We start from the raw sequence: 27,665 nt of genomic DNA, 5'->3' as shown, positions 1-27,665 counted from the left end.
CCTTACTCTCTACTACACACTCTGTACTACACACTCTGTACTACACACTCTGTACTACACATTCTGTACTACACACTCTGTACTACACACTCTGTACTACACACTCTGTACTACACACTCTGTACTACACACTCTGTACTACACACTCTCTACTACACTCTCTACTACACACTCTCTACATAGATGAACTCCTACTAGTTTCCTTTGTACAACAGTACGCCCCTAGTTGAATCTTCCTCAACATCCATAAATACCTCACTCATCTAGGATTCTGTGCTTGACTTCTTGAGACTATAACATATTAATCCCCTTGTCAAAAAACCTGACAGTAACCCAACAGGGCCCAACAAGTATAGGCCGATCATAGGTCTTTCTTTCCTGACTACATTTTAGAAAATTGTGTTGTTGCTCAACTAATGAATTAGATCGGAGACAATAACCTCCAGTACAGCTCCAATCTGTCTTTTAGTAAGGACACAGTACTGAATAAGCTCCTCTACATATTGCCGACAAGTCCCTCAACAACCTAGACAAAGTGGAGACTTCCTGGTACGACTTTATCTCTCTACAGTGTTAAGACACTATAAACCTCAATTTGCAATTTACTTGTTAGTTAACTACAAATTAACCATGATTGCATAGTCTAGTGGTTAACATGGTTTTCATCGCTCCGTCAGAAAAACGAGTCTACATGAACAACCCCCACTTACCTCTTCCCTTTCTACTTCTTGTTCAGCCTTTACAGGGAGCCTTTGATCTTGTCATTTACTACCAACGATGTTAAAAACATTTAGTTTTACATCAGGCTTAGCAGATAGAGGAACTCATTTCTTTCAGAATTCCTAATAAATTCAAAGCTTTCAATATCTCAATTTAAGTTAAGCCTAAACTCTTCTAAAACGGATTTCTTATTCCGGCCTTGTGTGATAATATTGTGACACAAACTGTCATGCTGATTGTTCCATTTCTAGTAAACAAAGCTAAATATCAGAGATTCATCTTCGATAAGAGGCTCCACTTGGATAAAGACAATAAACATTTGGTCAGAGGAGCACAACTGCAAATGAGGATCTTGAGAAAATTAGAAGGCTTGATTTGTAACAAAATGGACAATCACAATGACTTTCAGATTGACCTTTCCAAAAATAGGCTTAAACCTCTAAAAGTAGTACCTCATTGCTGGCACTTTCTGGAGTGACCTCATCACCCCTCTATTAAGTAAGCGGTTCCTGTTCAAAGCACGGTGCTCATAAAGTAGCGTAAGCGTTACCAATACTGCAGTCCGTCTACTCTCTGCAAATTGCCGAACACATTTCTGGGGGAGCTTGTTCTTGTATAAGCAAATGTAGACTGCTAAAATCACCAAGCTCTAAAATCGCAAACTGCCCTTTTTTGAACATTCTGTATTTTTAGAACTCCTTCTCCGCTGCTGCTTCCAAAACTTTCAGTTATGACTAAGAAGTATCACCCAGTTATACCTGTTTTTGACAATAACAGTGACAGTGTGCCTACCTTTTTGATGTTGTGGTGCCTGTTTTCGGTACATGCAGTATTTCATGTTAACCAGTTCTGACTTGTGCTATTTTTCTGTATGCATAATTTTGAATTTCTTATACAGAATTTTTTTTAAACTTCTTTTATTTAACAAGGTGCATTATTACAGTCAGTTCGTAAAAGTATAGATACTTCTCAGTCTCAATAGCACATTTCTTATAGAGTAATACTTTAGTATACTCTGCACCTGTGAGGACCTGTTGCCTATCTTATCTAGAGATCCTCACTTATTTCAATATAATGTAAACGGTAAACGTTGTACATATCTTTTACGGAATTATTTTTATCCTCTGTTGTTGCAAGAACCTATTTTCCCTATTTTTATAGTATTATTGATCCTTTACCTGCTTGAGCATAACTCCTTCTTTTGCTTTAGCTATATGTATGCCTGTCGGATTTTTTTGAATATCACCTAATTTCTATCTACTGTAAATGCAGACCTATTGGAATGGTTGTCTGAACATTGGTCAGATTAGTTTGAGGCTGTCTAAGAAAACCATTTAACCGCATCAGCGCTAGCGGTTTTCCCGCTGTGCGCTGATGTTGTGTAAATACCGCGTTACATGACGAGCTCAGCTGGTCATGAGCGTACGAGAAGTGTACCTCATGACGAGCTGAGCTCGTCATCAGCGTGGAAGGGGTTAAATAAAATAAATATTTGGTTTTGTGCAGGTGTGGTCAGTCGAGTGAGAACATGAGTTGTATTAGAACTGCTGTCTACCATTGAACCTAATCTTTGTAGAGAATTTTTTAGTCTGGGTAGAGGCACTGTTACACAGCTTTTTGGTGTTAGTCCACATAGCAAATTTGTTAAATTCTGCTTATTTTGTGGGTTTATGTAACTCAGATACACCATGCAATTTTCAGTTCATACTCTGCAAATTACGGTGCAAGCAGTGTCCTACATAGAATTTTTGGACATGAAAGTGCCCTTTTGTGAAAGTTCGGTGTCCTCAGACTAACAGATCCGTGACCAACCTGTGCAGTCTACTGTAAAAGCAACAGTCTGTTGCTCTCTTGCTGAGTAAAGCCTTATGTTGGACTTTTTTTTCGTTTTAAAATTCGGGTGATATTAAAGGCATCCAATGATTTTAGCAGTATCATGTTTTTTTACCAAGCATATAGTAATTTGTGGAATATTGAGGTCAATATTGGTTTTATGATCTTATGGATTTCTGCTGGTAGGGCAACAGGGTCCCTGGTGTTAATGTTGATGAGTAAAAACTCTCATCGACCTCTTAAACAGTTATGGAAATATTCAAGTGTGTTTGGTCCGTCACCGCAGGCATTGATAAACCAAACTATCATCAGAAAGTGGTGTCTGTCTGAAAAGGTAGCTAAATGTTTCTGTATAGGTTTTGTGATCACCGTGGAAAGGCTTAACAGCCACTAGCAGCGTGACTTGCAGTCTGAGCGCAAAGATCTTAGGTAGCACAGATTTGATGCTATAGCTGATATATTGCATTTCATTACTAATAGTTTTTCTTCATTCTGCTTGTCCTTTTCATCTTGCCAGTTTAATTTGGGCTTTCAAGTCGCCTTTTGTGTTCTCGCCTCATTTTCTGTTCTCCTGTGAATTGATCTATTCATACATGTTAACAGGAGGCAAGACTTTTCTCTATCTTATCAGTTGACCGTAACAATGAATTGTTGTATGTTAATATGTGCTCTTGAAATTTTGCGAATTTCAAATTGCCAGAACTTGTTTGGTAAACTCTCACTTTAATGTGCACAAACATGTCACCCTTATTTTCACACACTCCTTTGTGAATCCCCATTTTCCATCTCCTTTTTGTATTGCTCTACCACTAAGCTATTTGTCCCCTTATTTCTTTATTATGAAGAGTCACCTTTTGTGGACTTTGATAGTTCTTGAGAGCCACATTTCTTTTCTTTTTTTTCTTTCTGATGTCATTATTTCTAATTTTTAGAGTTTATGCGCCAAAATGTCTTAAGCTTCGTCCTAATGAAAACCATCTGAAATATGTTTCCACGTTTCGCCAGTAATAGGAATTATGTGAGCCATGTTTAGATTTATTCCTCCTCTCAGGGCAGTTAGTTACAAACCTTAGCATAAGTTTTCTTCTTTGTGCTCAAGTTTTTTGTCGCTAGAATTTCACATGTGACACACCTGAGGGCTGCACAGTCACTTCATAAAGCATTTTTTAACAACTGTTTTTTATCCTGGTATGAACATAACCATTGGACATGGCTTTTATAAGGTCCCATGCTTCATAATTTGTGTTGCATTATTTGTATCTTTCGAACCTTATTATTCCGTCTCCTGTGGGACATCTATCATGTCAGGTTATTTTGACGACTTTTAAATCAACCTGAAAAATAAACTGTTCTTTCCTTTTATATACATTATCGAGGTTCGTAGGGGCCCATGTTTAGCTCTTGGCTTTTTATTTTGTATAGACTTGCATCATCTGCTATTTTAGGTCTTTCATACAGAATGCTATCCGTTGTGCAAAGACCTATAGAGTTGAGTACCAATATTGATAGTGGGCTTTGGGTCACCCAACTGTTTTCCATTGGTTAACTTTCTTGCCAATCTCATTTGCTTGCTTCTTATTCAATGGCTTCCCTTCCCCCTCTTGTGTTTGTCTCTTCTCTGGAGCATTGGTTATTCCCCATAATTTTTATGGAAGGCTTGTGTCCTTTCAAGGATTACATTCATGAAGTATGGTTTTTGGTCTGGATTTTGATAGTACTTTTGTCAAGTGTCAAGTGCCCTATTGCTTAATATGTTCATTGAGTGGGTTTGGGTCTGCCTTGTTAGACTCTGGCTTTCTACTCTCAGACTCTTAGCTATTGACTTGAGACTTTCTCCATCACCCCTAGGCTCAGCCAGTGGCATATTCATCTCACCTCATGCTATTGGTATCGTTCCACCTCCACTCCAGTGCTTGTTTTATACTCCATGACTGACTACTTTACAACTAGGGATAATTCAGTAAAATCTACCTTTTGTTTCTCACCTTGCTTTGTATTTATGTTAAATGTGTTTGCATATTAAACCCAGATATGCATCCCCTGCCAGTGCTTGTTTACTATTGCTTTCAGCCCTCCATGCATGAGAATGCATGTGTTTTCTTGCTGCCCCTCTATCACCATGTGTTGCTTCCACCTTCACAGTGCCCCGCCTGTGATGTCCATGTTGCTCCTTGACCTCCCCCCCAACTCATCTTTTGCTCACCCTGTCCCTACCCATCCCACTCAATAGTTTTATTTAATTCCCCCTCCTGAGACTATTCCGCTGTCCCCTGGCCCATCAATTTTTTTAATGTGATTATTAATTCATGTTTATTATTAAGATGGCCTGACAGCTGAACTTGCTAGTGGGCCACTCATTTCTCTAAATGGCCTTTACCTTTCAATTATTTAAATGTTGTTATTTAATGTGCACCCTCTGTATTGGAACAGTCCGTGAAAAAACAAAATGGCTGCAATGTCAAGACGCGGGGTCATACATGGTGACACAAGTGCATGCGTACTCGCCCAGATTTGTATTTGCTGATGCTGTTTAGCATCAGCAGCAATCCTTGGCAAAGCTAAAAGGTTGGCTTCGACTTTTCAAAAGCGAGACCTATAAGCTTTGCTAATGCTTGCTTCATTTTGTTTTTGCCTCAGGAACATAGGAGTAATTTTAGTTTTTCTTTCATATAGCGTTTGAAAGCTATCCTTATGCCTATTTATCCTTCTGCGCTTTTCTTTCTCGTCCTTTTCCAGTTTCTGTTTAGGTCTGGCTAGAAAGAACAGTGAGCTACAATACCTATATGTAATTTTCTTTTCTCTGTCCAGATGAGTATTTCTTGTATCATTCCGCCTTCATTTGAAGTGCTTGCGTTGCAGTGCATGGTGATATATTTTACATCTCAAACGTCCACTGAATCATCACACACTATTTTTACTGAAAACAACTGAAAGATATCATTCCGAGTACAACAGCACACTCTGTCTCACTATTGTAAAAGTAAAAGGAAAGAATACAGACAACAATCAGACGAGTCATTGTCTCACATACTACATTTTGTAAAACCCTTGATAATTTTCACTGGGAGGTGGATACACCGATCATATCTGCTTCTACTCATTTTAATAATTGATCACCAAGTGTTCCGATATTGTTACCCCATAGGGCTAGTTCCACAGCAACCATTGTCTACCTAGTATTCAGAGGGGGGTTGTGGAGAAAATTGCAGATGTAAAGCATTAAAACGCATATGTGGCACACACTACACTGTCGTGAATATGCTTACCAAGACCTCCATTAATGACTATGAACAGCTGATTTGCAAGGCTCAGAAGTAGTATTAATCTAAAACTGTCATGGAGGCAAAAATCTTCTTAAGAGGTCACCCCAATTTTTGCCATTTTACTGCACCCTATTTTTGCTGGCTATAGAACTGTGCACTTTAATCCTGCTAACCATTGGTAGAGGGCTTGGGCTTCACCATTCAAATTAGTACTATTGGTATACTCCTGATTGGCATGTTTAACTTACCCGTAGACCCCTAGTGCACGGTGGTAAGGTGCGCCCAGGGTCTGTAGGTTACATTTATTTATTTATAAAGTTTTATATAACGCGAACTTGTCACTAGGGGACTGGAACACCCATTGTGCCATCCACTACAGTGACAAAGTAGACATGATTGTAGGCCTACCACCAGTAGCCTGGCTGTGAATGTTTCAAATGCAAATTTGAGCTATCAAAATAAACCTTTTTGGGAAGCCTAAACCTTTCTTTTAAATATTTGTTAGTCACCCCTAGTAATTCGTATTGCCCTTAAGGCAGGGAGCTTGGCATTTAAAAGTATGACATTTTAAAGCTTAATGTTGAACATGTCCTTACTGTGGAAAATGCCCTCAATGCTATCTTCACTATAGCAGTCTTGGCTTTTCCTTAGGAAAACACTGGGGTGCAATACTAACCCTGTATATCAGGAATGGGACTAGCTAGAAAAAGAATTAAAAAACGATTTTAATAGTTGTTAGAAAAATCCAATTAAATGGTGAAATTGGGACAGTACTAAATATTATGTAAAAGTAACTTTTCAAATGTTACTTTTGCTCTGCCCGAAGTCCCTGAAATTTAAATCTGCATTTTGTTTTCCTACTTGGACCAACTACTAATGGCATTTAAATATGTGTGAATGAGGTGCGAACTTGCTCCCAGGAGAAAAATAATAGGCTGACCTAAATTGACAGAGAATGTGACCAAATATACAAGGGTATCTGTGAGGATCCTATTTGACATTAAGGTATCAGTTCCAGCTTGAATGTCACATCTTGCTTGACCAGTCTGCTGGGGCTTTTCATATGACACTTGGGGACGTACTTCACAGAGGCCTCCCTTGTCGCAGCCTGTTAGCTGACACCTGGGCAGGACCCTTCTGTGTCTCCCCAGCCAGTCTGGCCACAATCACAGTGGGCCTTTTTTTTACATTTTTTACAGCCTGTTTGATAGGTCTGCTGGGATTACATATAACATTTGGGGCACACTTCAGTGAATCTGAATTCTAAAACAATGTGTGTATCCACGGTCTGTTTGCTGAAAGCCCTGCTTTGTTAAACCAGATTTTGGTGTGGGCACAGGAACTGCCTAAATTTGTATATTAATGTTAGATGTTGGGGACACTAGGATTACATAGTAAACTTCATTTCCCCCCCCCAAAGTCCTCAAAGCCCAAGTTTAGTGTGGCTGAAGACCTAGACAATCTAAAAAACAAATGCCCAAATTGGCTACGGTTGGCCCTGGGAACCATCCCTCACTGGTAAGGGCACTCCCAGGAGCATAACCACCCACAAGCTTTACCAGGCATAAATGTGGCATGCACCCACTACAGAACACTCCTGGACCTGTGAAAGGTCAGAAGAGGACTGACCTGTTGACTGAGACATGTGAAGGGCTTAAAAGACTAGAGTCTCTGTTGTATCTATGATAAAGTTGTGGACTCCAAGAGTCATGAGGCTGACCTCATGTGAAAGTTAAAGGAACACGATGAGCTACAAGAGGCCTTTTCCTGCAACTGACCAGTGACAACTGGGCCTGGGCCTGGACTGGACCGTTCTGTCAGCCTCTGCCTTGCCACCATGTGTGGCCCCAAGTGCCATCCCTAAGGTCCTCGTAGGGGGGGGGGGCGGGGCTTTAGAAGTGTACTCCTGTGGGTGGATTGTGACTTAAAGAAAGTTCAGAAGGTAAAATCTCTGACATGGGCACACCTGGTCGGAGCATCTGAACCGCGCTTCTTCGAGGTTAGTTTCAAATGTTGCCCCATTCGGGCAGAGTAGAATTTTATTGGATGCCCTGTGGATTCTCATGTCATGGTAGCTTTTTGTGCATCTATCTCTCAGTAACTACATCATTTATGATGGGTGCCTGTATCAAGTGCATGCCAGTGCGTCGCTCTCCTATAATTCCTGGGTGGACCCTCTTACCTTTTCACATCTGTTACCTGTGCACATGCTTAGGCTCACTCGTATTGCTATCGCGTATAACTACTTTACCAGGCTTTTTCTCTGCAAGTCCCTCTTCTGTAGCTCCAGGGTCACCGTAAAGTTTTTACTGTGCCAATATTTTTTTTTCTCTGCATGCCTTTGGATACCAGTTTATGTTCCAGGATAATTGACTGGCTGTATACAGTGCATGACTGACAGTCATTCAACTGCCTCTTCAGTGGGAATTTATAGGGAATCTGCCAAATTGCTTATATATACAATGCATGATGTGGACTTCTCCTTCAGCCCTCTTGGGTGAATTGAGTGATCCGCTCAGTCAAAAAAAAAAAAAAATTGTGAATTGCTTGTGTTCTCTTTGTCTCCTATCATTACACACCAAGACGCAGGGACCTCAGACAGGGGAACAGACCACTCCGATCACTTGTGCATGATGCCAAATATCGGTCTTCCATAGGCCCAACTGTGCAAATCATCACTCCTCCACACAAGCTTTCTACCACGGCAACATGTGTAGCCTGTCTACTAATGTGCTTCAGCGCCTCATCAAGGGTTTGAAGCACTGTAGAAATGCAGTTAAAATAAAATGGTTGCTTTTTAGACATATGGCATTATAGTTATTTTCTTCATCCACCCCGTAATCACTTGCTGTACCTATATACCTGATTGTTGGTCTACTGTATGCAGTGCCTGGTTAAGTTGTATATGTATGTGGGCGTGTTTCCAAGAACATGTTGTTCCTGTTTGCTATCTGTATTTTTAGGTGTGGCCTTAGTAGGGTTTACTCACTCCTTCCTGCGTGCTCTAAAAGGAGGCCAGTCTTTTTCTCTGTTTTCTTTTCCAACCTTTAGAGAAAGTATTAATTACTCTCTATCTGAATTAAATGAGCCAGCTTATATTGTTGTATATATAACTGAAGTAAAACGGAGATTGTGTCAAATAACAGTTATATTGCTGGACCAGAGAAACCTTGTCATTGTTTAATTTAACCTTTGAAATACCTTTCATGTATGCAGGAGCCATACTGGGGAGGTCGGAAACTCAGAAATGCATGTTCTACAACTCACACTGGGAAAAGGACAAGACAAATCGCAGCGGCATTGAAACCTGTCATGGTGATAAAGACAAAAAGCAGCACTGTTTTGCTACATGGAAGAATATTTCTGGGACAATTGAAATAGTGAAACAAGGGTGCTGGTTGGATGATGTTAACTGCCATGATAGGTAAGTTTTGTTTTTTCCCCCAGTCTTGATCTTTATTACCCTTAGGTTTACAATGAAATGCACATCTGTTCATTTGACCAGTTGCAGTTGGCATGTCCGTGCTAGATTAGGAGTATTACATTTCGTGCAGCCTTCTGTGCATATCGGATAGATTATGTTTGGTGTGGAACCACCCTTCTGATCGCTACAGGTAGAATTCTGCCTGGAGGCCCTCTAATGTGGTGCTTTAACCAACATTGGAGGCCCTTACCTTGGTGGAAGCAGAGAAGACTAGACTTTCTTTTTCTTTTTGAGCTTCAGTTCAGAGCTACCTCATACAGCAGCAGATGCAGATTAGGACTAATAATTTCACTTCTCCCCTCAGAAAACAAGATCCATAGAAAAACGACACACTATGTTATGGTTTTATATACCATACAACGGAACAAACATGTTTTACATTATCAGAGTCAAAGGAGAAAAGCAGCATGAGCCAATGCCTTGCTTTGCCATGCTTTGCCATGCTTTGAAAAGCTTGCCCTCTACTGCCAGTTTGTGCAGTAATACATCTACTTCAGACCAGCCCCTCTTCCGAGGTCATTGGCTTGAAATACTGTTTTATTCACAGTAGTCAGGCAGACCTAGTGCATTTACTTTTTTCTACCCCACAAGTACCCTGCACCCCTTTCCCATGTTTCAACAGCCCGCTCCCCTTACAGTTTTCACCCTTGGGCCATAAATGTCCTCTTCTGTAGATGCCACCACGCAAGAAGTTATCATAAGACGTGCCTCTCGCTCTATGTGCCCTCAGCTCAGTTTGAAAGGGCTCCTGACATGCCAGAACGCTTACTTAAACAATAAGCCATTGGCACCCAACAAGATGAAAGTGAAAGGCCTCTCCTCCTTGCATTGTCGTAGCCTCTCTCATTACAGCGATTGCAGACCTCAGCTAGGACTGCTACATGCTCTAACACGGAAGAAAAAGACTGTATATCCACAAAGTCACTCCTCTAATTGGCCATGGGGTTACCTTGACAAGACTCCTCAAATCGCAGTCTAGCCAATTGGTCACATCATGTGATCCACACCCTCACTCATTAAGACTGATTACACCTACTCCTGCTGTTGATAAGAATGACTAATGGCTTCTTTTTTGTTGAATATTTTATCAAAAACAAGACTCGGAAAACACAGATCATTGATATTTCAGGGCAATGGCTAAAGATTCCCTGTGAAAATATCCATGGCCTGCTTGTATTCCACTCACCTTTTGTAATATATTGTGCAGGAAGGCTTGCGGATTGCTGTTCCTTTAAAAAAAAAAAAAACTGTTGTTGGAAGTAAATTGGCCATCATGTCTTGTGTACTAATTTCAAATTAGGAGGTCCTGAATTGGTCATTTTGGGTCCAAATTAAATGACATAACCAAAAAACTACAATTCTAAATAATCTTCATCTCAAGGGTTATTCAGAATGTTCTTCCAATTCTTTCCTGTCTCTCAAAACCACTCCTAAACAAAATTCACCCAAAATATTGGGCATGAATGCACAAACAAAAGTAGAGTTAGGTGATCATCATTGATTACTAACAACCCATGCTCTCCCTTACTTAAGTCAATGCAATAATCTACAGGGCACTAACTTCTCTGCATTATGTTCACAGAAATTCCCATTGTAATATTTTCCTGAAGCACAAAGAAACCTAAACAATATATCTTCTTCCAAGGAAGTGGAACGTTTAGTTTTGCTGAAAGTTTTCGGTGACTATTTGTCTTCCTTATGTTTTAGGAATGAATGTATAGAAAAAAAAGAAAGTCCTGAAGTGTTTTTCTGCTGCTGTGAAGGGGACACATGTAATAAACTGTTCCTGTATGAGCCAGAAATGGAAGTAACGCAACGTAAGTTCTTTGAAAGGTTGTGCCTTAAGTTTTCATGTAATTAGTCTCGCATTTTTTGCATGTATCCTACATTGGCGAGTGTGAGCATATAATGGTGAAGTATGTTTTTTGCAGTGACATAAAATATAACCTAAGAAGAATGACCTTGGCAGAGGGTGCACCCATGTCCGCAGACAATGAGTTATGAGTATTTTAGGCGAGAATATATACTATTTTAACTGTATTTGTTATATTGCAACATTTCTTGTTGCAGACTTCATCTCACAATGAAGTAAGCAAATGTGGTTTTAAAGAAAAGTTTTGCCTTTTTTTATATTTTCACTTTTTCTAATTTGGTGATCTGCGAATATATAATTGTTCTCTCCTAAGTTGTTTTTATTGCTCAATATGTTATGTTTTTGTTACTCAGCTCACTGGGGTTCTCTTGCTTAGTCAACCTATCTGAAGACGGAGAGATATGTAAAAGGGCGAAGAACCAGTGTAGCAGAAAGGCAATCCTTAGAAAATGTGTAACAACCAACCAGATGAGAATGTATTTACGATATTTAAAGATACCGAATGTATCTGTACAAGCATGTTGAAGTTAAACACGTAATAACTGGTCAGAAAATTAAGAATAATATGTAAGACAATAAAATGCTCTTTCATTAAAAAAGAAAAATGTCTGTATCCGGTAGGACGGGGGCCAAATTGTCTACAGAATTAAAGGGCAAAGTGAGGAAACCTGCAAAAATATGAATTCTTATGGGTGAAGTATGCTTTTTGAAGGGCACGTTGTCGGAGTACTTTATGAACGTGCAGTATGTGTGAATCCCAGGAAACTTCTTTAGGAAACTGTGGCTATCAAGCTGGTGCTAAATGTAGATGCAGGAGAGTCAGACCCCTTGGTGACTCCAAGACAAGGGAAGGTATTTTTCGAGGCCAGTGTTCGATTCAGGGTCCACTTTTAGCAGCCTTCTTGGTCCTTTCTTCATGCCTAAAGTTGCTATACTTCTTTATCTTCAGCAGGACGAACCCTGCAATGTCTGTCAAAGCAGCATTTAACTTTCTCTCTCCTGTTTTGAAGAGTATGAAAGCAAGCTGGGGCAAAATGTTCCAACCAGAACAAGGTGTCTCATAAATAAAAAAAAAGCTTAACTGGTTTGCCAGATTCTTTTCCATTATTTATTTTGTTCAGCACTGAAATTGCAGACTGGGTGATGAGATCAGGTTAAGGCAATAAAAAAAACCACATCATTTTTGCAGTGTTTCAGGCTTGTTCCTAACAAACCTAGTCTGCTTGGAAAAGTGTTTCACGTGTGATTACCTACCGCTGTTCTAGGACCAAGCCTTTCGCAGTTAATCTGCACAGCTCACCAGTTTGTGTGGTATCTTGTGGCTCAGAGTTGATCTTGTTGCTCCCTGGAAATTTTGCAGTGGAGCAGATATAGATACCACCCCTGCATGCAGTCTTTAGAACCTTTCTTTCTGGGCCGTCTGATGCGGATCCGGAAGTCCACTCTTCTTTTTCATCATTGTTTAGTTAACTTTTTGCGAGATTATATTTTCTCAAAAAGTATTGTGCAAGGAAACAGTCCCCCCCCCATACCCCCCCATCCCCCCCCCTCTTCAAGTGAATGTAGGATTAAAAGCATCCAGGGACTGCTGCCTACAAATATCTGTGACCGAACCCCAAGAGATATGTCGTTGATGTTTGAGTTCTGGGCATGACTCAGTCGTTTGAGGAGTGTGCCCTCGTGAACCTAAAAGCTATTCCGCACCGTTGAGTGAAACTGTGCATAGGCGAACGCCAAAGGAAACCTCGCAAGTTTCATTCCATTTCAAAGTCGAAAGGTCAGACTCTCTTCCAAAGACCATTCTTGCATCAGATCATATTCGTAGGCAAAATCTTTGTTTAAGTCTATGTCTAAGCTGGAATGGAAACCGAAGAATGCCAAGCGGGACTTGCTCCATCCCAACCCCCTCTCTCTCTCTAGAGGAGTCGCAAGGGTGTTTACATTTCACCTGGTCTCACTGTAGATCTAGAGAAGAACAGATTCTGAAAAGGGCTTTGTTGCACCCTGAATTCCTCAGATGATCGGTGACGTTGTGAGCGATAGAGACCTTCAGTGAAGCCATGTTGGGCATCTTTAACACACCGCTGCTTACCTCTGAGCACCTTCTAGCCCAAGGGGCCTCTAATTGGGTTACCATTGGTGGATCCATTCATCTGTGCCCCTCAAATCCACTTTGGGTTCTGTGCAGGCATTGGTGCCAACTTCCTTTCCAGTGCCAAAATCTGCACCAGTACCTTCAAGCTCAACACTGGTATTGACGCCGTCGGAGGCAGAGCAGGATGCGATACTGATGTCAGTGACTGACTAAGACTAAATCGTCTGTTTCGACGGTTCAGGTCTCAACTTCTCATTGACATGCCAAGTCCTCATTCAGTCTGATTCTGAAGGAACACTACCCAAGCAGCGTAGCTATCCTGTGGTGCACCACTAGCTTTTAATTTCAGATTCTGCCTTGAGTTTCGCACCATTTGGCGATGACAATGCTGATGATGGGGATGTGTTATCCCCTACACTACCATGACAGTTTGGATATGGTCTTGCAGGAGGCCAATGGGCTTGATACATCCTCAGATACTGTGTTGATTTCTCCCTCTGGACCTCCCACAGAAGACTGTGCTTCCTTCACTGTGGTCATTAGACATGTAGCGGAGGTCTGCTACTTACCTCTGTGGAGGTCAAAACTAATTTCCTTACAGAGGTCCTGCAACCGGGGCAAGTTTCTTCTGAGCCCTTGTTGCCCTTCAATGAAGCCCTGACTGATGCATAGATGGGCACATGGACAACGCCTTGTTCATGCCCACTGGTGGACTGGCAGTTTGCCAGATGACACATGCCTGTGTCAGGGGACCCTGGTTTCCTGATTTGGCATCCCACTTCAAAGAATCTGGTGGTTCAAGCCAATCTGGTGGTTCAAGCCTCTTCCAGCAAGGTGAATCCCAACTCTTTCCTTGCGATCGTCAACCCTGCCCCCCCTTTCCCCTAACATGATAGACTAGAAAAGGATTGAGTAATTAGTCATACAAATGTTCTCAGCGGCCAGCTTAGCCTTAAAATCCGTTAATGGCAGTTGTTTGCCTGGCCAATATACCCGCGCCCTTTGACATGTCAGTGAGACCTTGCTGGCAGATCCTGAAGATGTGCGGCCTTCCATGGCCTAAGCCATCCAGGAGGGCCATGATGCAGCTACATACGTTATTTCTTGCTCCTCTGCACATTACCCATTGCTTGGGCCGAGCACACTGGAGTAGTGTGGTCCTCTGGGATTTATTTGTGTATTTCCAGTCCTTCCTTATGGATGTGCCTTTTAACAGGTCTCACCTGTTTGGTCAAAAAGTGGATTCTGCCAACAAACACTTAAAAGAAATAGAGCCACAGCACATTCCTAAGGGTTTTCAGTTTCTTACATGCATTTCCCTCCTTAGTGTTGTCTGTTTAGGGTTCCTACAAAGGGCTGGCATCCATCACTTTGGTGCATACATCATTGCAACTGGCATCCCCAGCTGTGGATCCTGTGCTCACTGTGCCACTGAAGTGAAGCTAACCCTGACTGAAAAGCCCCAATCTGGGCAAAACAAAGTTTTGATGTAATCCATCAAAACCTCTGGAGGAAGTGTCCGATCCAGCCTCCTACAGAGTGAGCACGAGCCAATGAGGTCAAGTTAGAGCAGCTTGGAGAATGCAGCTGGTGGGGATAAGAGGACTCGTGTCCCTGCTGACCAGGCTATCTGCCTGATCCCTACACTAAGAGACTGGGGTACTTGCGTTGATTGGGGGGGGGGGGGGGTCTGGCATTGTCTTTAGGCCAGTTTCTTACATATAAATACATGGGTTTCCTTCATAACCGCTTTTTATTCGATTTGACCATATTAATTGTTGTATGGTTGTTTGTCAACGAACATTTTTTATCACCTGCAGCTCAGTTGTTGACCCTGGATAGTGTATGTTTTTGAAGAACCTCCATATCCCCGTGACCAAAAGAGTGTCTGAGATAATGGTATTTTGCTTTTGTAAATTGGCAGTCAAGACAAAAAAAAAATACTGGTGAGATCCCCAATAGCTATATCTTCCTACTTAATTTAGTTGGTTTTGTTTTGATGGCTATTTTCTTTGGAAAAATATTGAAGGGTCTACTAAAATGTCCCTTTGCCGAATTCAGTTTATGTAGCTTTACGGTATTCCCAGTGAGTTTCACACCTGTTTTCTCTACAAACCGCAAGTAGGTTGATATCACTTAGAAAAATGTGTGGTTAAAGTTAATATTTTTTAATACAGCTCTGCTTGTTCCTGAAAAGCTAGGAATATGGTCATCCAACACAACAAACCTGTTGATGCAATTTTACAAGAAATATACACTTTCTTGCACAGCACTTTTGCAATGTTCCCCATAAAAACACAATTTAGCTATATTGTGACTATTTTCTCAGTTGCCTCATTGTAATTCTACACACCCTGGATGTTACAAAAATGGCCCACATTTAACATGAATACTTTTGTGTGGATAAAATGTGTAAATGTCTAAGAGCAAACTACCCCAAAAATTCAAAAAAGGACGTCGCACTGGGAGGAGGCATTGGGGGAGCAGGGGAGGGAGGCACTGTGGGTGACTGCATTGAAATGGAATCTAGACTGTAGGACATTTAGCAGTCTTTTATAGCAAACTTGAAAAGCTTTCTAGATTCGGGTTACTTATCCCTCAACAGTCTTAGATTTGAGGGAAGTAAAATTAAGTGCACACGAAGTAGAAGCCTTGAGGTTTTAAATATATGTGAATATATGTCATGGCCAATAAAATGCACTCTATAAAGCATCATTTGAATATTGCACATGAACACTTCAAATCGGACACCCAGCATTTGCGGGAGTTTCCCTGTTCAGCAGAGCAGTATTGTTCAGAATAATAACTCTGCTAGGATTCCTTATTATCAAAAACGATAAACGATGGCTGCTTTAAGAATGCAGAGGCAGTCTTTCATATCTTACTGCAGAATGCAGATGTACCTTGAATATCACTGTAGAGGGCAATCGGACTGAGGGCTAGCCCTATCTCATATTAGATGGTATTACTGGGCCTCACATTTTTTGGTCTTGAACGAATGAATATATGCACCCATCACGGATTGCAGATGTGGTCAATATTTGCAGACACCTCACATCAGTGATCCTAGAATAGAAAGCATTTTTATGTCTGAAATGTGAGCTGTCATTTATTATAGACACTTTGCCCACCGATTTCCCCTGCTCCCTCTCTCTCCCTTGGCTTGGTGCAGTGATTTTTGCCTGTAGCGAACCTAAAGAGTTGTAGTGTATGGGGCCGAATAGTGGTATGTGTGGGTGGACTGACCTTTAACAGTTACAAGAAATTGATTGGCCAGGAAAGCTGCCAAGTAAATGCGATTTAAGCTTGTGTTGTATACATCTTGAGGGTGATGAGTTTTGAAGCTATCCATCTGGGATATAGACTCTTTACCATCGTGCTGCGAGTCACACTGATTTCCCAAATGTATAGCAAATAAGCCCCTCCTGCACGTCAAACGCTCCTACAATTAATAAAGAGAAATAGTACCCTCTATATCAGTTGGCCGTTTATTGAGGACTTTGATTTAACAAATATTTTATGTAGGTACCAGTCAAGAAATGTTTTCCCCAGAACCATTCAGGAGCAAAGCTAAGAATGGAAAAATTATTATTGGATTTTCTCAAGTTTGTTTCAAGCTACGAGTGCTCCTAAAAAGATAATACTCCACATGAGTGTTGGCAGTGATCATAGAGGACACTAATACATTTAAAGGCAGTATTTACAAACAATGCTAGTTTGTTCTTCGTGATCATAAAGGGTTTACTCTTAATATAGTAAAATCCTGGTATTTAACTCTTGGTGTTCTTTGTCTAATGTAAAATGGAGAGCATTCAGCCTTGCCCAGTGCCGACATGAGGCGAAAAGGGTCTCAAGGTACTGTGTTGACATTTTAGAAAATGGGCAGTAGTAGTTTGCAAAAATCCAAACAACCAGGTCTGTCCCGAAACCATTTTTCCTGTGTTAGACCAGACTGGGAATTGTGAGCTTAGTCTGATGCATAAACTTAATCTGTTGTCCCGTATTAGACTAAAGAATTTTTAGTGATCAGAACAGTTTTGCATGCCATGTACAAAGCCCACTGTGACATGGTCCACAATGGGTATTTAGACCGAATAAAGAAGAAAATCAGATTTTCTAAAACCACAAAAATTTGAATTTTCCTAAGAAATTAGAATCTGCTATTTCTGAGTTTGTATTTTCTAAAACTGGTAACATCAGGTCCAGCATCCCATCAACAATCCAGGAAAGCTTGTTTAAATTATGAATGCTTGTAACGGGAACAAAACGGTGCATGCTACTTTTTTGGGGGGGACAATAGGATGGAAGTTGTGGACCATGGCCTATTTTTTCAAAATGTCTTAAGCTATATTTTTTCTTCTAAATCCTGAGATCAAGTTAAAATGTGACTGTGATTGTTGCCTTCGTCTGGCTGAGTTGGTGTAAAGTGATGTTCTAAAACAGACCCTATGATTATACCAATGTCTGCTCCATTCGTTATTTCTGTGGATTCCTCATTTAAGGTTATTAACCATGTGCTGTTGAGAGCAGAGAGTCCTTAGAGAAGGCCAGGGCAAATGGAATGATTACATAAAAGGCAGTAGGCCAAATATCCCCTCCAGCCCCTTAACTTCATTGTGCACAGTACACCTAGATTATTTCTTGTCCGCGTAGGATGTTTATTGATCTGTGGATGGCCAGTGAACCCGCCTGCGTATCAATGATGCTAATCACATGCCTGGATTATGCATACGGTGAAGGTCCACTATCTCCAGCTCTGTATAGTGTTTCTTGCTTTGTGCAACAACATCAATATACCCATCAATTAGTAACTATCTCTAGTGTTGTGTTTTTTTTATATTTGCAAAGTAAGACCTGACTTCATATCTCTTTTTTCTACAGCCACATCAAATCCTGTTGCACCAAAACCACCTTTATTCAACACTCTTCTTTATTCATTGGTGCCTATCATGGTAATTGCAGTGATCGTACTTTTTTCATTTTGGATGTACAGGCATCACAAGCTGGCATATCCTCCTGTACTTGTACCAACGCAGGTAAGTTTCCTTACGAATAATGAATCTTTTGCTGTACGTTATATAATTTACCAAATTGTAATGTTGAGATTCATAGTTACAAAGATGTTCCGTATCTGTGCCCATAGTGTTGTCATATAGTATTTTCCCTTAAATCATTCATGAATGTCCTCTATTTCTGTAGTATTACAGTTTCTTTCTGCCACAGATGCACGAGAATGCATCACTACAGTTAGGATTTTGATATTGGGGTGCTGTCCAAATTGAAATCTCGCTATGACGCCTGCTTACCAGTGAATCCCAAAAAGGAATGAAAAGATAAACTGGCAATTCTTCGCTTGAATAGCTTTTATACAGTACAGAGTCAAATCAGTAGCCCAAGGGGTAGAGGAGAGGAAAGGGCCGAAATTCCGCATAACTCTGCACCATAGAAGGCAGCAGCTACTGCTTTCTGTGTATAGATAAGAAGAATTACACTAATTCACTGATAGCCTACCTTTTGTCTAAATGTAAGTACAGCCATTGACCTTTTGTAGCAGTAGAGTACTGGCCTTTGCTTATCTGGTCCTTCCTGCTAAGGTTCTTAGTAAAGCGAATGCCTAGATACTCCTAATACACAACACCCTCAATTTGTTCTCCAAACTGTTAATTTCCTCTTTAAACTGAGGGACGCCTTCAGATGCATGACCTTTCTGCAATTGATGATTAGTACTTTCTGTCACAAAAGTCATCAAACCTTCCCAATAGTTTGTGCATTGTTTTCGGTTCTGGTCAATAAAACTGCATCATCCGTAGAGGAGAATCTGTACCTTGCGGCATGCAGTCATAGGGACATTGAGGAAAAGGGGGGGTGTTAAGGCTACCACATCACTTAGAAACAAGCATTTACAATGCAATGGTTTTGCCTTTGTTAAAGTTGGGCGGCAGGGGCTCGCAGAGGTGTCTCCTGGGGCAGCCGCCCAGGTCCACCATGGTGCGGCTCCGAGCCCCAAGCCTCTGGTGGTGGTGCTGCTGCGCTCGGTAGCCCATTTAACTTACCGGGCACTCTGGCGGGGGCTCCTTGCGACGGCGGCAATCTCTTGGGCACTTCTCCGGTCTCCCTCTTCAGCATGGGAGACCGGCAACGTCCTCCGCTTCTCCCGGGGCTCCCTCCAGGCCACGGGAGCCCCGCGTGGGCCGCCATACTTCTTCTCCTGGGCTGCCGTCTTCCTTCTTCCCCCGGACTGCGGGGGGGCGGGCACACCTTACCGTAAATGGTTGCGTTTACATTCATCCTGCGGTGTGCCAGACTATGTGATAAAACTACAACATGGCCCCTGAGCTTTACCTTCTCCCGAGGGGAGTTCCGCGGCGAGGGCTTTCAGTATTCTCGGCTACACTTGTCCCTCCCTCTCCAGGCACAAGGCGCGCCGAGAGATTGCTGTGAATCCCAAGCGTCCAGTGTGTTTCGTAAGGGGTCAATTCTAAGATGTCTTATGCCAACACAATGCACAGTTAATTATGTGTTAGTTTAGATCACGTCTTTGTCCCGTGTAACCGGAACTCTAATTGCATTAATCTAACTCAAAATGCGTCTTTATTTGGGACATGATACACAACAGATAACATTCCTGTTGGAGTAAGTGCTCTTAAATAAATTAACACGTGCAACAGAAGTGTGCTAAATTAAGTTGTTAAATGTGTTAGTCGTCGGTGTGGAGGTTGTAAACAATACGTACACGTAATGCATGCCCTTTAATACTGCGTTTAAAGTAACTGTTACTTGAGTCTGTAATTGCACAGGGTGCTGATTTTTTTTTTTTTTTTTTTTTTTTTTTTTTTTAACGTTTAACAATGCCTTGTGACAATCACATTCAGTGTTAAAATGCATGTTATGCCTGGAATGTTTGGTACAGTTAGCGCCGTGCATCATCCAAGACGATGCTACGCAAACAAAGGCGATGGCTGAAAATAAAAGTTGCCTTCGTGGGACATAGCCAGAGAACCAGCGAGGATGCATAGGTTTCTGACAGAAAATGGACCCTCTGGGAACTTTTCCACCGCTCCCTACCATCCTGAAAGGGGGGGGGGAAGATTCTCATCGGCGCCTTCCGTAAACACACATCAGCACAGTCGGCACCCTGCAGGTGGAAAGACACAAGGGTCGATGACTTCCGACTGCTGAGCGAACACCGCACGGAGCCCTCATCATGCAAATAACCGGCCTTGGGAGAATTCTTGGATTGTAAATCAGACTGTATTTTAGCTTGGATGTACTCACTCTACTCTCTTTTTTAGTTTTTTGGAGGCGGACTTCATGCTGTGGATCAGTGTGCTCGGCATATTTACGCGTGCCATCCTTCTGTGAACCTTGCTGCTGTTTCCGTTAGTGCTTGCTCCCAGTGGCGGATTGTTTGCGGGGTATCATGGGCCCCTGAGCTTTACCTTCTCCCGAGGGGAGTTCCGTGGCGAGGGCTTTCGGTATTCTCGGCTACACTTGTCCCTCCCTCTCCAGAGCGGCAGTGTACGGCACCGGTTTCAGATTTCTCCCCGCAGCCCCTGTGCGCATCGGACACGGATTTTCCAGAGGAGCGCGGAGGCGGCTGGCGTGTGATGCTTCCAGTTCGCCTGGGATTGTTTCCCCCTTGGAGCAGATGTGGGCCTCTCTAACTTGTGCGCGCCAGGGTAGATTGTGCGACGGGCTGGTGCTCGGAGTCTCCCTGCAGAGGGGCGCCCTGGCACACTTCACCCCGCACTCTGCTGCCACTGTAGACGCCGCGTAGCTGGAGGTCACCGTCCGCAGGGTCTGCAAAATGACCAGCATCGAAGAGGCGAAATAATGAACTTGGAACACACACCGCCTCGCCACAGGCGCTGAAAAACGGAGCCTGCACCCACTCCGGGTATTCATTGTAGAACAACTTTGTTGGGATGATGTAGGCACATGAAATAATTCTTATGGCGGATGTTTCTACTTTTTTCATAGATGAGATAAATATTTTCCAGCCTACACTAAGACAAATGTTCTTTATAAATTGTTAAAACGCAAGGTGTGCCGGCTCAATGCCGGACCAGATTCGGGGGCGTTCCCGAGAACAGGCTGACGTCACCAAATTGGAAAAATTCTCGGGAACGCCCCCGAATCTGGTCCGGGATTGACGGACAGATCCGGCTCCCAATGGCTAGCCTCCATTTATGGAGCTAGCCAATGGGAGGAGGGGGCGAGGAGGGGGCGGATACCCGACCCCACAGAGCAAAACATAAGATTTTGCTAGCGCATGCGTACTTTGTACGCATTGCCGAGGCAAAACCTAAAAAGGCTAAAAAGCAGAAGGACTAATACGCACCCCTCCCTGCCTTACCCCTTTTTAGGTCTCGCCGGGCGAAAGCAGCGAATGTGCTGCTCTCGCCATGAAGAGCACCTTTTGGAATCGATTCTGCGAGGGCTCTCATGCATGCGTCTGCAATGCACAAAGATAGCTGCTCTCGCCATTTGTCCATTGCAAACAGCATGCGTGTGTTGTGGACAGTCCTGCCGACAGTCCTAGCAACTAAAATGCTGCTGACACAAAGCGATCGCTTTCACTTTTGCGATCTGTTCTCCCTGGCACTACTGCTTGGTTACTTTCACGGCCGCTTGTTCTTTATTCGACGTATTGCAGTCGGTTGACTTCAGAAACAGATGAGTCCTCCCTCTCCTCACGGGCGTAAAGGGAAGGACCGGAAGATTTGCATGTTTCCAGGCCCCGCCCACTCATGAACTGCCGCCCGTGTAATTGAAAGCCGGCCAGCTGCTGCCACTCGCTCGGTTTTATCTCACTTTAGGATCCCAACAAGCTTCAGTTTAACAACATATGGTAAACGATATACCCTGTTCAATGCGCTCCTGGTACGTTCCTCCTCGCCATCTCACGATGTCACGGTCACTGCTCCCTCCCCTCCTCTAGTTTTCACATATACTTTCTCAGTCTGATGCCACTCATTCTAACAGCCCATCTCTGCTCGGCATGTGTGCCCCAGTCCAGTCGGTTCCTTCGCCGGCGTGTGGCCTACTCCCCTTTCTTTTTCGCCACATTTCTTTTCTCCATCAACTTCCTCCGCCGAGCCTGCCTCGACTCTGTACTATTGTGCGCATGGGGAAAGGAGAAGGTGGGGGCTAGTGACTTTGTTGCAGGTTTCTGGACTAAAAGATTGGCATTCGACCCCGGGTCCGTGCATTGTCCGATTGCGTGATCCTGGACAGGTCGCATAATCTCCCTGTGCCTCGAAAATTGTTCCCTTTAGTGTAAGGACTTATGCAGTATTCAATTAACATCCGTGTACTGTACGAGAAAAGGAATATTTCCATTTATGGTCTAGACATCTCTGCCTAACCCGGACATCTGGAATACAAGATAACTATATTAAAGCTCTTAGAGGCACAGTTGCGCACAGTGCCCCCTTAGGTGAAAAGAGGCCGATCTTGCATTACTATATTGATGGCTACTACAGCACCTTTGAAACATGTCTGCTTTTTCCTGGGAGTCAGCTGACTTTGCTTCCGGAGAAGGCTGCCTGTGTGTGTCCTACGGGTGGCCTCGGTGTACTTGAGACACCTCCTGCCCTCAGTGCTGTGATACCAGGGACTGCGCCTGGCATTCCCCAGCCCCCGTGCCTCTCCAAAACACATAGGACACTCCCCTATTGAGTGTCCGTTGAAGGGCGCCTGCTTTGCAGTCCGCACAGGCTCTGCCGGAGGGAGGCTGTCCAAGGACCAGCTGTGCGGGAAAGCAAGGTGGGTTTTGTCTTCCACCTGCACCAGTGACCCTGCACACCCAATCTCGCAAAGGCAGCCTCACACTCATACACATCATGTCCCTGCCTCGCCTCCACAGCCCCTGCAAACACAGAAATGTTGCCAGCCCCTTGGCAATGTGGGTTTATTAGAGGCAGCCAGACCCGCCCCGCCGGTTTCCCGACAGTGTACATTGGAAGCAACTAGGATGGTTCCACCCCCGCGCTCCCTCCGCGCGCACAAAGCTTGTCACATAGCAATGTATTAATTATAGGCAAAGAGACCCCTTTCGCTCCCCCCCCCTCCCCCACCCATCAGTCTCCTAGCATGTTGTGTATTCAGTAGAGCTAACACTTCCTCCCCGTACACACTCAAACTTGGACCCCAGCAGTGTATTTAACACATATAGACATGACTCTATCCAACACAATCATCCTTAATAGCCCTATAGCTCTAGCTCAACCATTGCCAAGTGCAATTTAATAGACATTACTTAGCATTCCTGGACTTGTAGTTTCTATTTTGCCATTATAAGTAGAGTTTAAAAATCACAGCATGCAAAATGCCATCTGCTACAATTAAACCCTCGCTCAAGGCATCAAACATGATATGTGGCCACTTGGTGGCACAGAGGAGAGATGGAGACGGGCTGAGAAAGGGATACAACGCACAGACACCGATATCTGCCCTGAAGTAGATGTGTTAATACCGACTGCCGGTCTCTAAATGCCCCTACCCCAACTCAAGCAGTAGCAGGGTGGGCCTCCAGGCCTACCTGCACCTGGTGCACCCCGAACCTCCAGGACCCCAACAGAGTGCCCCCTCAGAGGCAATCTATATTAACCTACCCCCAGAACACCAAAGGATAATCTTCCAGAAGGAATCTGCTGCCCACAATCCCCAATGATTCTTCTTTCAAGTGCATGCTTTGTGGAGATGGGCGAGACACTGTAAGCTCGGGCTGGATAACTGGATCTGGCTCGGCTCGAGGTCCTTCTGGACCTTGGAGCCCACAACGCACAAGCTCTCATGGGGCTTCTGACTGCCACCTACACTCAGCTCTAACTTCGAGCACCAAGAAATACAAATAAAGTAGGGATCCTTGCTGTAAAAAGAAGCACAAACACGAAACCTATCTAGTTGCAGAAGTTGAAACCATAAAACCTGGCATCCATCCCAGCTTCCGGATGACCTAATTGTGTGATCCTAGTCCATGTTTTTTCTCTGAGACTCTTTTTTTCTTCATTATCTCACCAGACACCTTCAAATTCACGAGCTCTGGTGTCCCTTGTACACACACCTTTCCCATTTGGTTAAAGACTATAATGCTGCATTATACTTAATAAAAATCGGTGCCACAGATAGGGTACCATGACAACTGCCTCAATTCACTGGTGACGTGGTCATGGTGGAGGGAGGGCATCAGTGTTTCTAAGTTCATGTTAAAAAACAGTCCATTGAAAATCCAATGGGTCTCGCCTTTGAGTAACTTAAAGCCATTTGCTTGGCTAAAGGTGTTGTATAGCAAAGCAAATGGCTTTAACTTAATAAAAGGCGAGACCTATTGCATTTTCAATGCTTGTTTGATCAGGAGTGCTTTGCTGCATTCGCCTGCAATACCATACGAACTTTGACAGTGTTACTGGTGTCCAAGCCCCTTATTGCTCCTACGATTGAACTCTTGACTCCCTGCCTTTCGAAATTAGATGGATGGGGTGAGTAAGGATTTCTTTTGGTTGCTGGGGGAACAGTTTGAGGAGGATTCCTTCATTTTCACAGTTTCACTGTTGTACTTCCCATGAGACTCAGTAATAACAAGGATTTTCCATTCCTATTCAGATTTGCGTCAGGTACAGCATAAATGTAAGAAAGTTAGTGGTGATAATGTAATTACATTTATTTTTAGTTGTATTGCCTGTAAAACAGTTTTCTATAATGCTGAATAAATTAAAAATACCCATTTTTATCCACGAATTACAGTACCAAATGTACTTGATAGTAGACCGAAAAGCAAACTTAGCCTGAAATGATATCTGAATTTGATGCTGAGAAGCTATTGAATTGCCTGGACTTGAGCATGCTTTCAAAACGTAAACTGAAATTTAATTTTTTTTAAAAGCAAGTACTGGGAAACTCCTTTCCCATCATATCTGGCTGTATCGCATTAAACTTAAAAAACCCTAGCCCTGTCACAAGGCACGGGCTTGTGTTTAGAAAACAGACAGCGATTCCAAAATGCACTTGTTATTGAATTTGCTCTTGTAATAGACTCTTCAGTGTAAATGGAAACAGGAGTGCAATGTAAGCCATCTCATTTGGGGAAACATTCCAGGGCGAGTAGTATATAGAACACTGTGCTCACTAAACTTGTAGACCAAAAAAGGGTATGCAGTTCCCCAAATTAGAAAAAACAAGACAGATGAACCAAAGTGAGTGGAAGGCGTAAATGGGGGGGGGAGACTTTTTGGAACTAGAGTCCTCACACACCCAGCAAGCATGGGGTCATGCTTCATCATATGGGCTCGCTCCTCGTCAGTTCGGCGGTGCAATACCCGACAGGCACCCATAAAGGGGCTCTTTAGTGGAGATCTTTTGTTCCTGCAGTACGATGCCGTGGGTGTGAGGGCCCTAAGGAGGAAGTGGGATTTTGTGTGTGCGTGTAGATGTGCTTAAGTGGTTTAAAAAAGTTTGGGTAGTCCACAGAGCAACTTTAATAAAGTGGTAACCCACCTTACTAAAAACAGTGGAGGTGAATTGACGAGGAGCAAGCCCATATGATGAAGCATGACACCTAGCTTGCTGGGTGTGTGAGGACTCTAGTTCCAACAAGTCTCCCCCCTCCTTTTTGCCTTCCACTCACTTTGGTTAATCTGTCTTGTTTTTTCTAATTTGGGGAACTGCGTACCCTTTTAAGGTCTCGGCAGCCAAGATTTTATGTTTGCAAGTATGGGGGCTTGAACCCGCCCCTCTTCTCCATTGGCTGGCTTCCTAAACGGATGCCAGCCATTGGAGGAGAGGGGCGTCACTCCGTTGAAGACCAGATTCGGGGGGGTGTTTTTGACGTTCTCTCTCCTCTTCCCATTGGCTGAAATTTTACATTCCAGCCAATGGGAAGAGGAGAGCAAGAAAACCACGCCGCCCCCGAATCTGAAAATGTCGGCGCTTTTCTGAAGCCATTTCTGCCCGACTGCCGCCGGAAGAAGTAGAGAAGCTGCTGAGTCCTCCGGTGAGTGCTTGCTCTCCTGCCCCTTTGCTGTGCTTGCTCCCCTGCTCCCTTGCTGTGCTTGCTCCCCTGCCCCCTTGCTGTGCTTGCTCCCCTGCCCCCTTGCTGTGCTTGCTCCCCTGCCCCCTTGCTGTGCTTGCTCCCCTGCCCCCTTGCTGTGCTTGCTCCCCTGCCCCCTTGCTGTGCTTGCTCCCCTGCCCCCTTGCTGTGCTTGCTCCCCTGCCCCCTTGCTGTGCTTGCTCCCCTGCCCCCTTGCTGTGCTTGCTCCCCTGCCCCCTTGCTGTGCTTGCTCCCCTGCCCCCTTGCTGTGCTTGCTCCCCTGCCCCCTTGCTGTGCTTGCTCCCCTGCCCCCTTGCTGTGCTTGCTCCCCTGCCCCCTTGCTGTGCTTTCTCCCCTGCCCCCTCGCTGTGCTTGCTCCCCTGCCCCCTCGTTAGTTTCTTTTACGAGCGCCGCCCTGTCTCTTCACGCACTGCCTACGCCGAGGCTCGAACGCTGGTCTCCAGGACTACAGTTAGCAGCTCTATTAACTATGCCACATCACCCCTTGGGCCATCACCTATCTTCCGGACACTGCCACAACTACTCTGCATCACGTTTCTCTCCAACTCTCTCTGGAAAAAAAATGGTTTACCTTCGAGGAGACGGCTCTGCTCGTTTCCTGTTATGGCTGCTGTGGAATTTGGAGTTTGGTGACCTAGTGTGTGCCTTGCGACGGACTGTCGAGATCCTCCCTTGCTCCCCCTTTGCTTCTCGCCTGCATCCTGTTTGGTGAATGATGGTGGTGTGAGGCAGCCATCTTAACCCCCTCTGCTGGCCGTCTCCGTTTGTCTACTAGTCTCAGCGCTGAGTGAAGCTGTCCCGCTGAGCTGTGGTGCTGTGACCCCAACCCGTCTGCGGGCTTTACTCTGGAATAGATTGGGTTTGCCTTTATTCCAGCCCTGTGTAGGTGGACTGGCTCCTGGTGTTCCCTAGTTGGTGCTGGTCGACGGGACATGTATTTAATCTAATCAACCGTCTGCCCAAACTCCTATCCTCTTCGTTACGTTTTACAGTGTTTATCCATTGATCCACTGTATTTCATTAGTTGATGTACATTGCTGTATTTTTTTACTTATTTGTATCTTGTGCACTTTTTCCCGTTTTCTCTTCTCTGTAAAGCGCTTTGATACCTCCGGGGCGAGCCAACGCTCTACTAGAGAGGGCGCCTGTCCCAAGCACTTCCCCCTGCCTGTGCGCGTGCCACACTTGTGTTTCCGATTATGTGAGACGCTCCTCACTCGTTAGCGTGGGTTCTCGGTGCTCACGGCCGCCATTGTCCTCCTTTCAGACTACCCTAAAATCCACCTGACAGTCGAACCCACACCGGCAGCTGAGTGAACCTGGCTGCCTGAGTGGTTCCTCAGCTG

The 27,665-nt window shown here is 43.8% G+C and overlaps 1 protein-coding gene across 1 annotated transcript in view; it reads left to right on the top strand.

Annotated features, from left to right (window-relative positions):
* Positions 1 to 27,665, top strand: part of ACVR2A (activin A receptor type 2A) — a 283,385-nt gene that overhangs the window by 60,473 nt on the left and 195,247 nt on the right. The window contains exons 2-4 of the mRNA XM_078681771.1: positions 9,033 to 9,240; positions 11,008 to 11,117; positions 18,150 to 18,304. Coding sequence (XP_078537897.1) covers positions 9,033 to 9,240; positions 11,008 to 11,117; positions 18,150 to 18,304 — 473 coding nt within the window. The remainder of the gene's footprint in view (positions 1 to 9,032; positions 9,241 to 11,007; positions 11,118 to 18,149; positions 18,305 to 27,665) is intronic.

This window comes from Lissotriton helveticus, chromosome 3_1 (assembly GCF_964261635.1).
Source record: "Lissotriton helveticus chromosome 3_1, aLisHel1.1, whole genome shotgun sequence".
NCBI lineage: Eukaryota > Metazoa > Chordata > Amphibia > Caudata > Salamandridae > Lissotriton > Lissotriton helveticus.
Note: the sequence above shows the minus strand (reverse complement) of the source record. Positions and strands in the feature narration are given on the sequence as shown.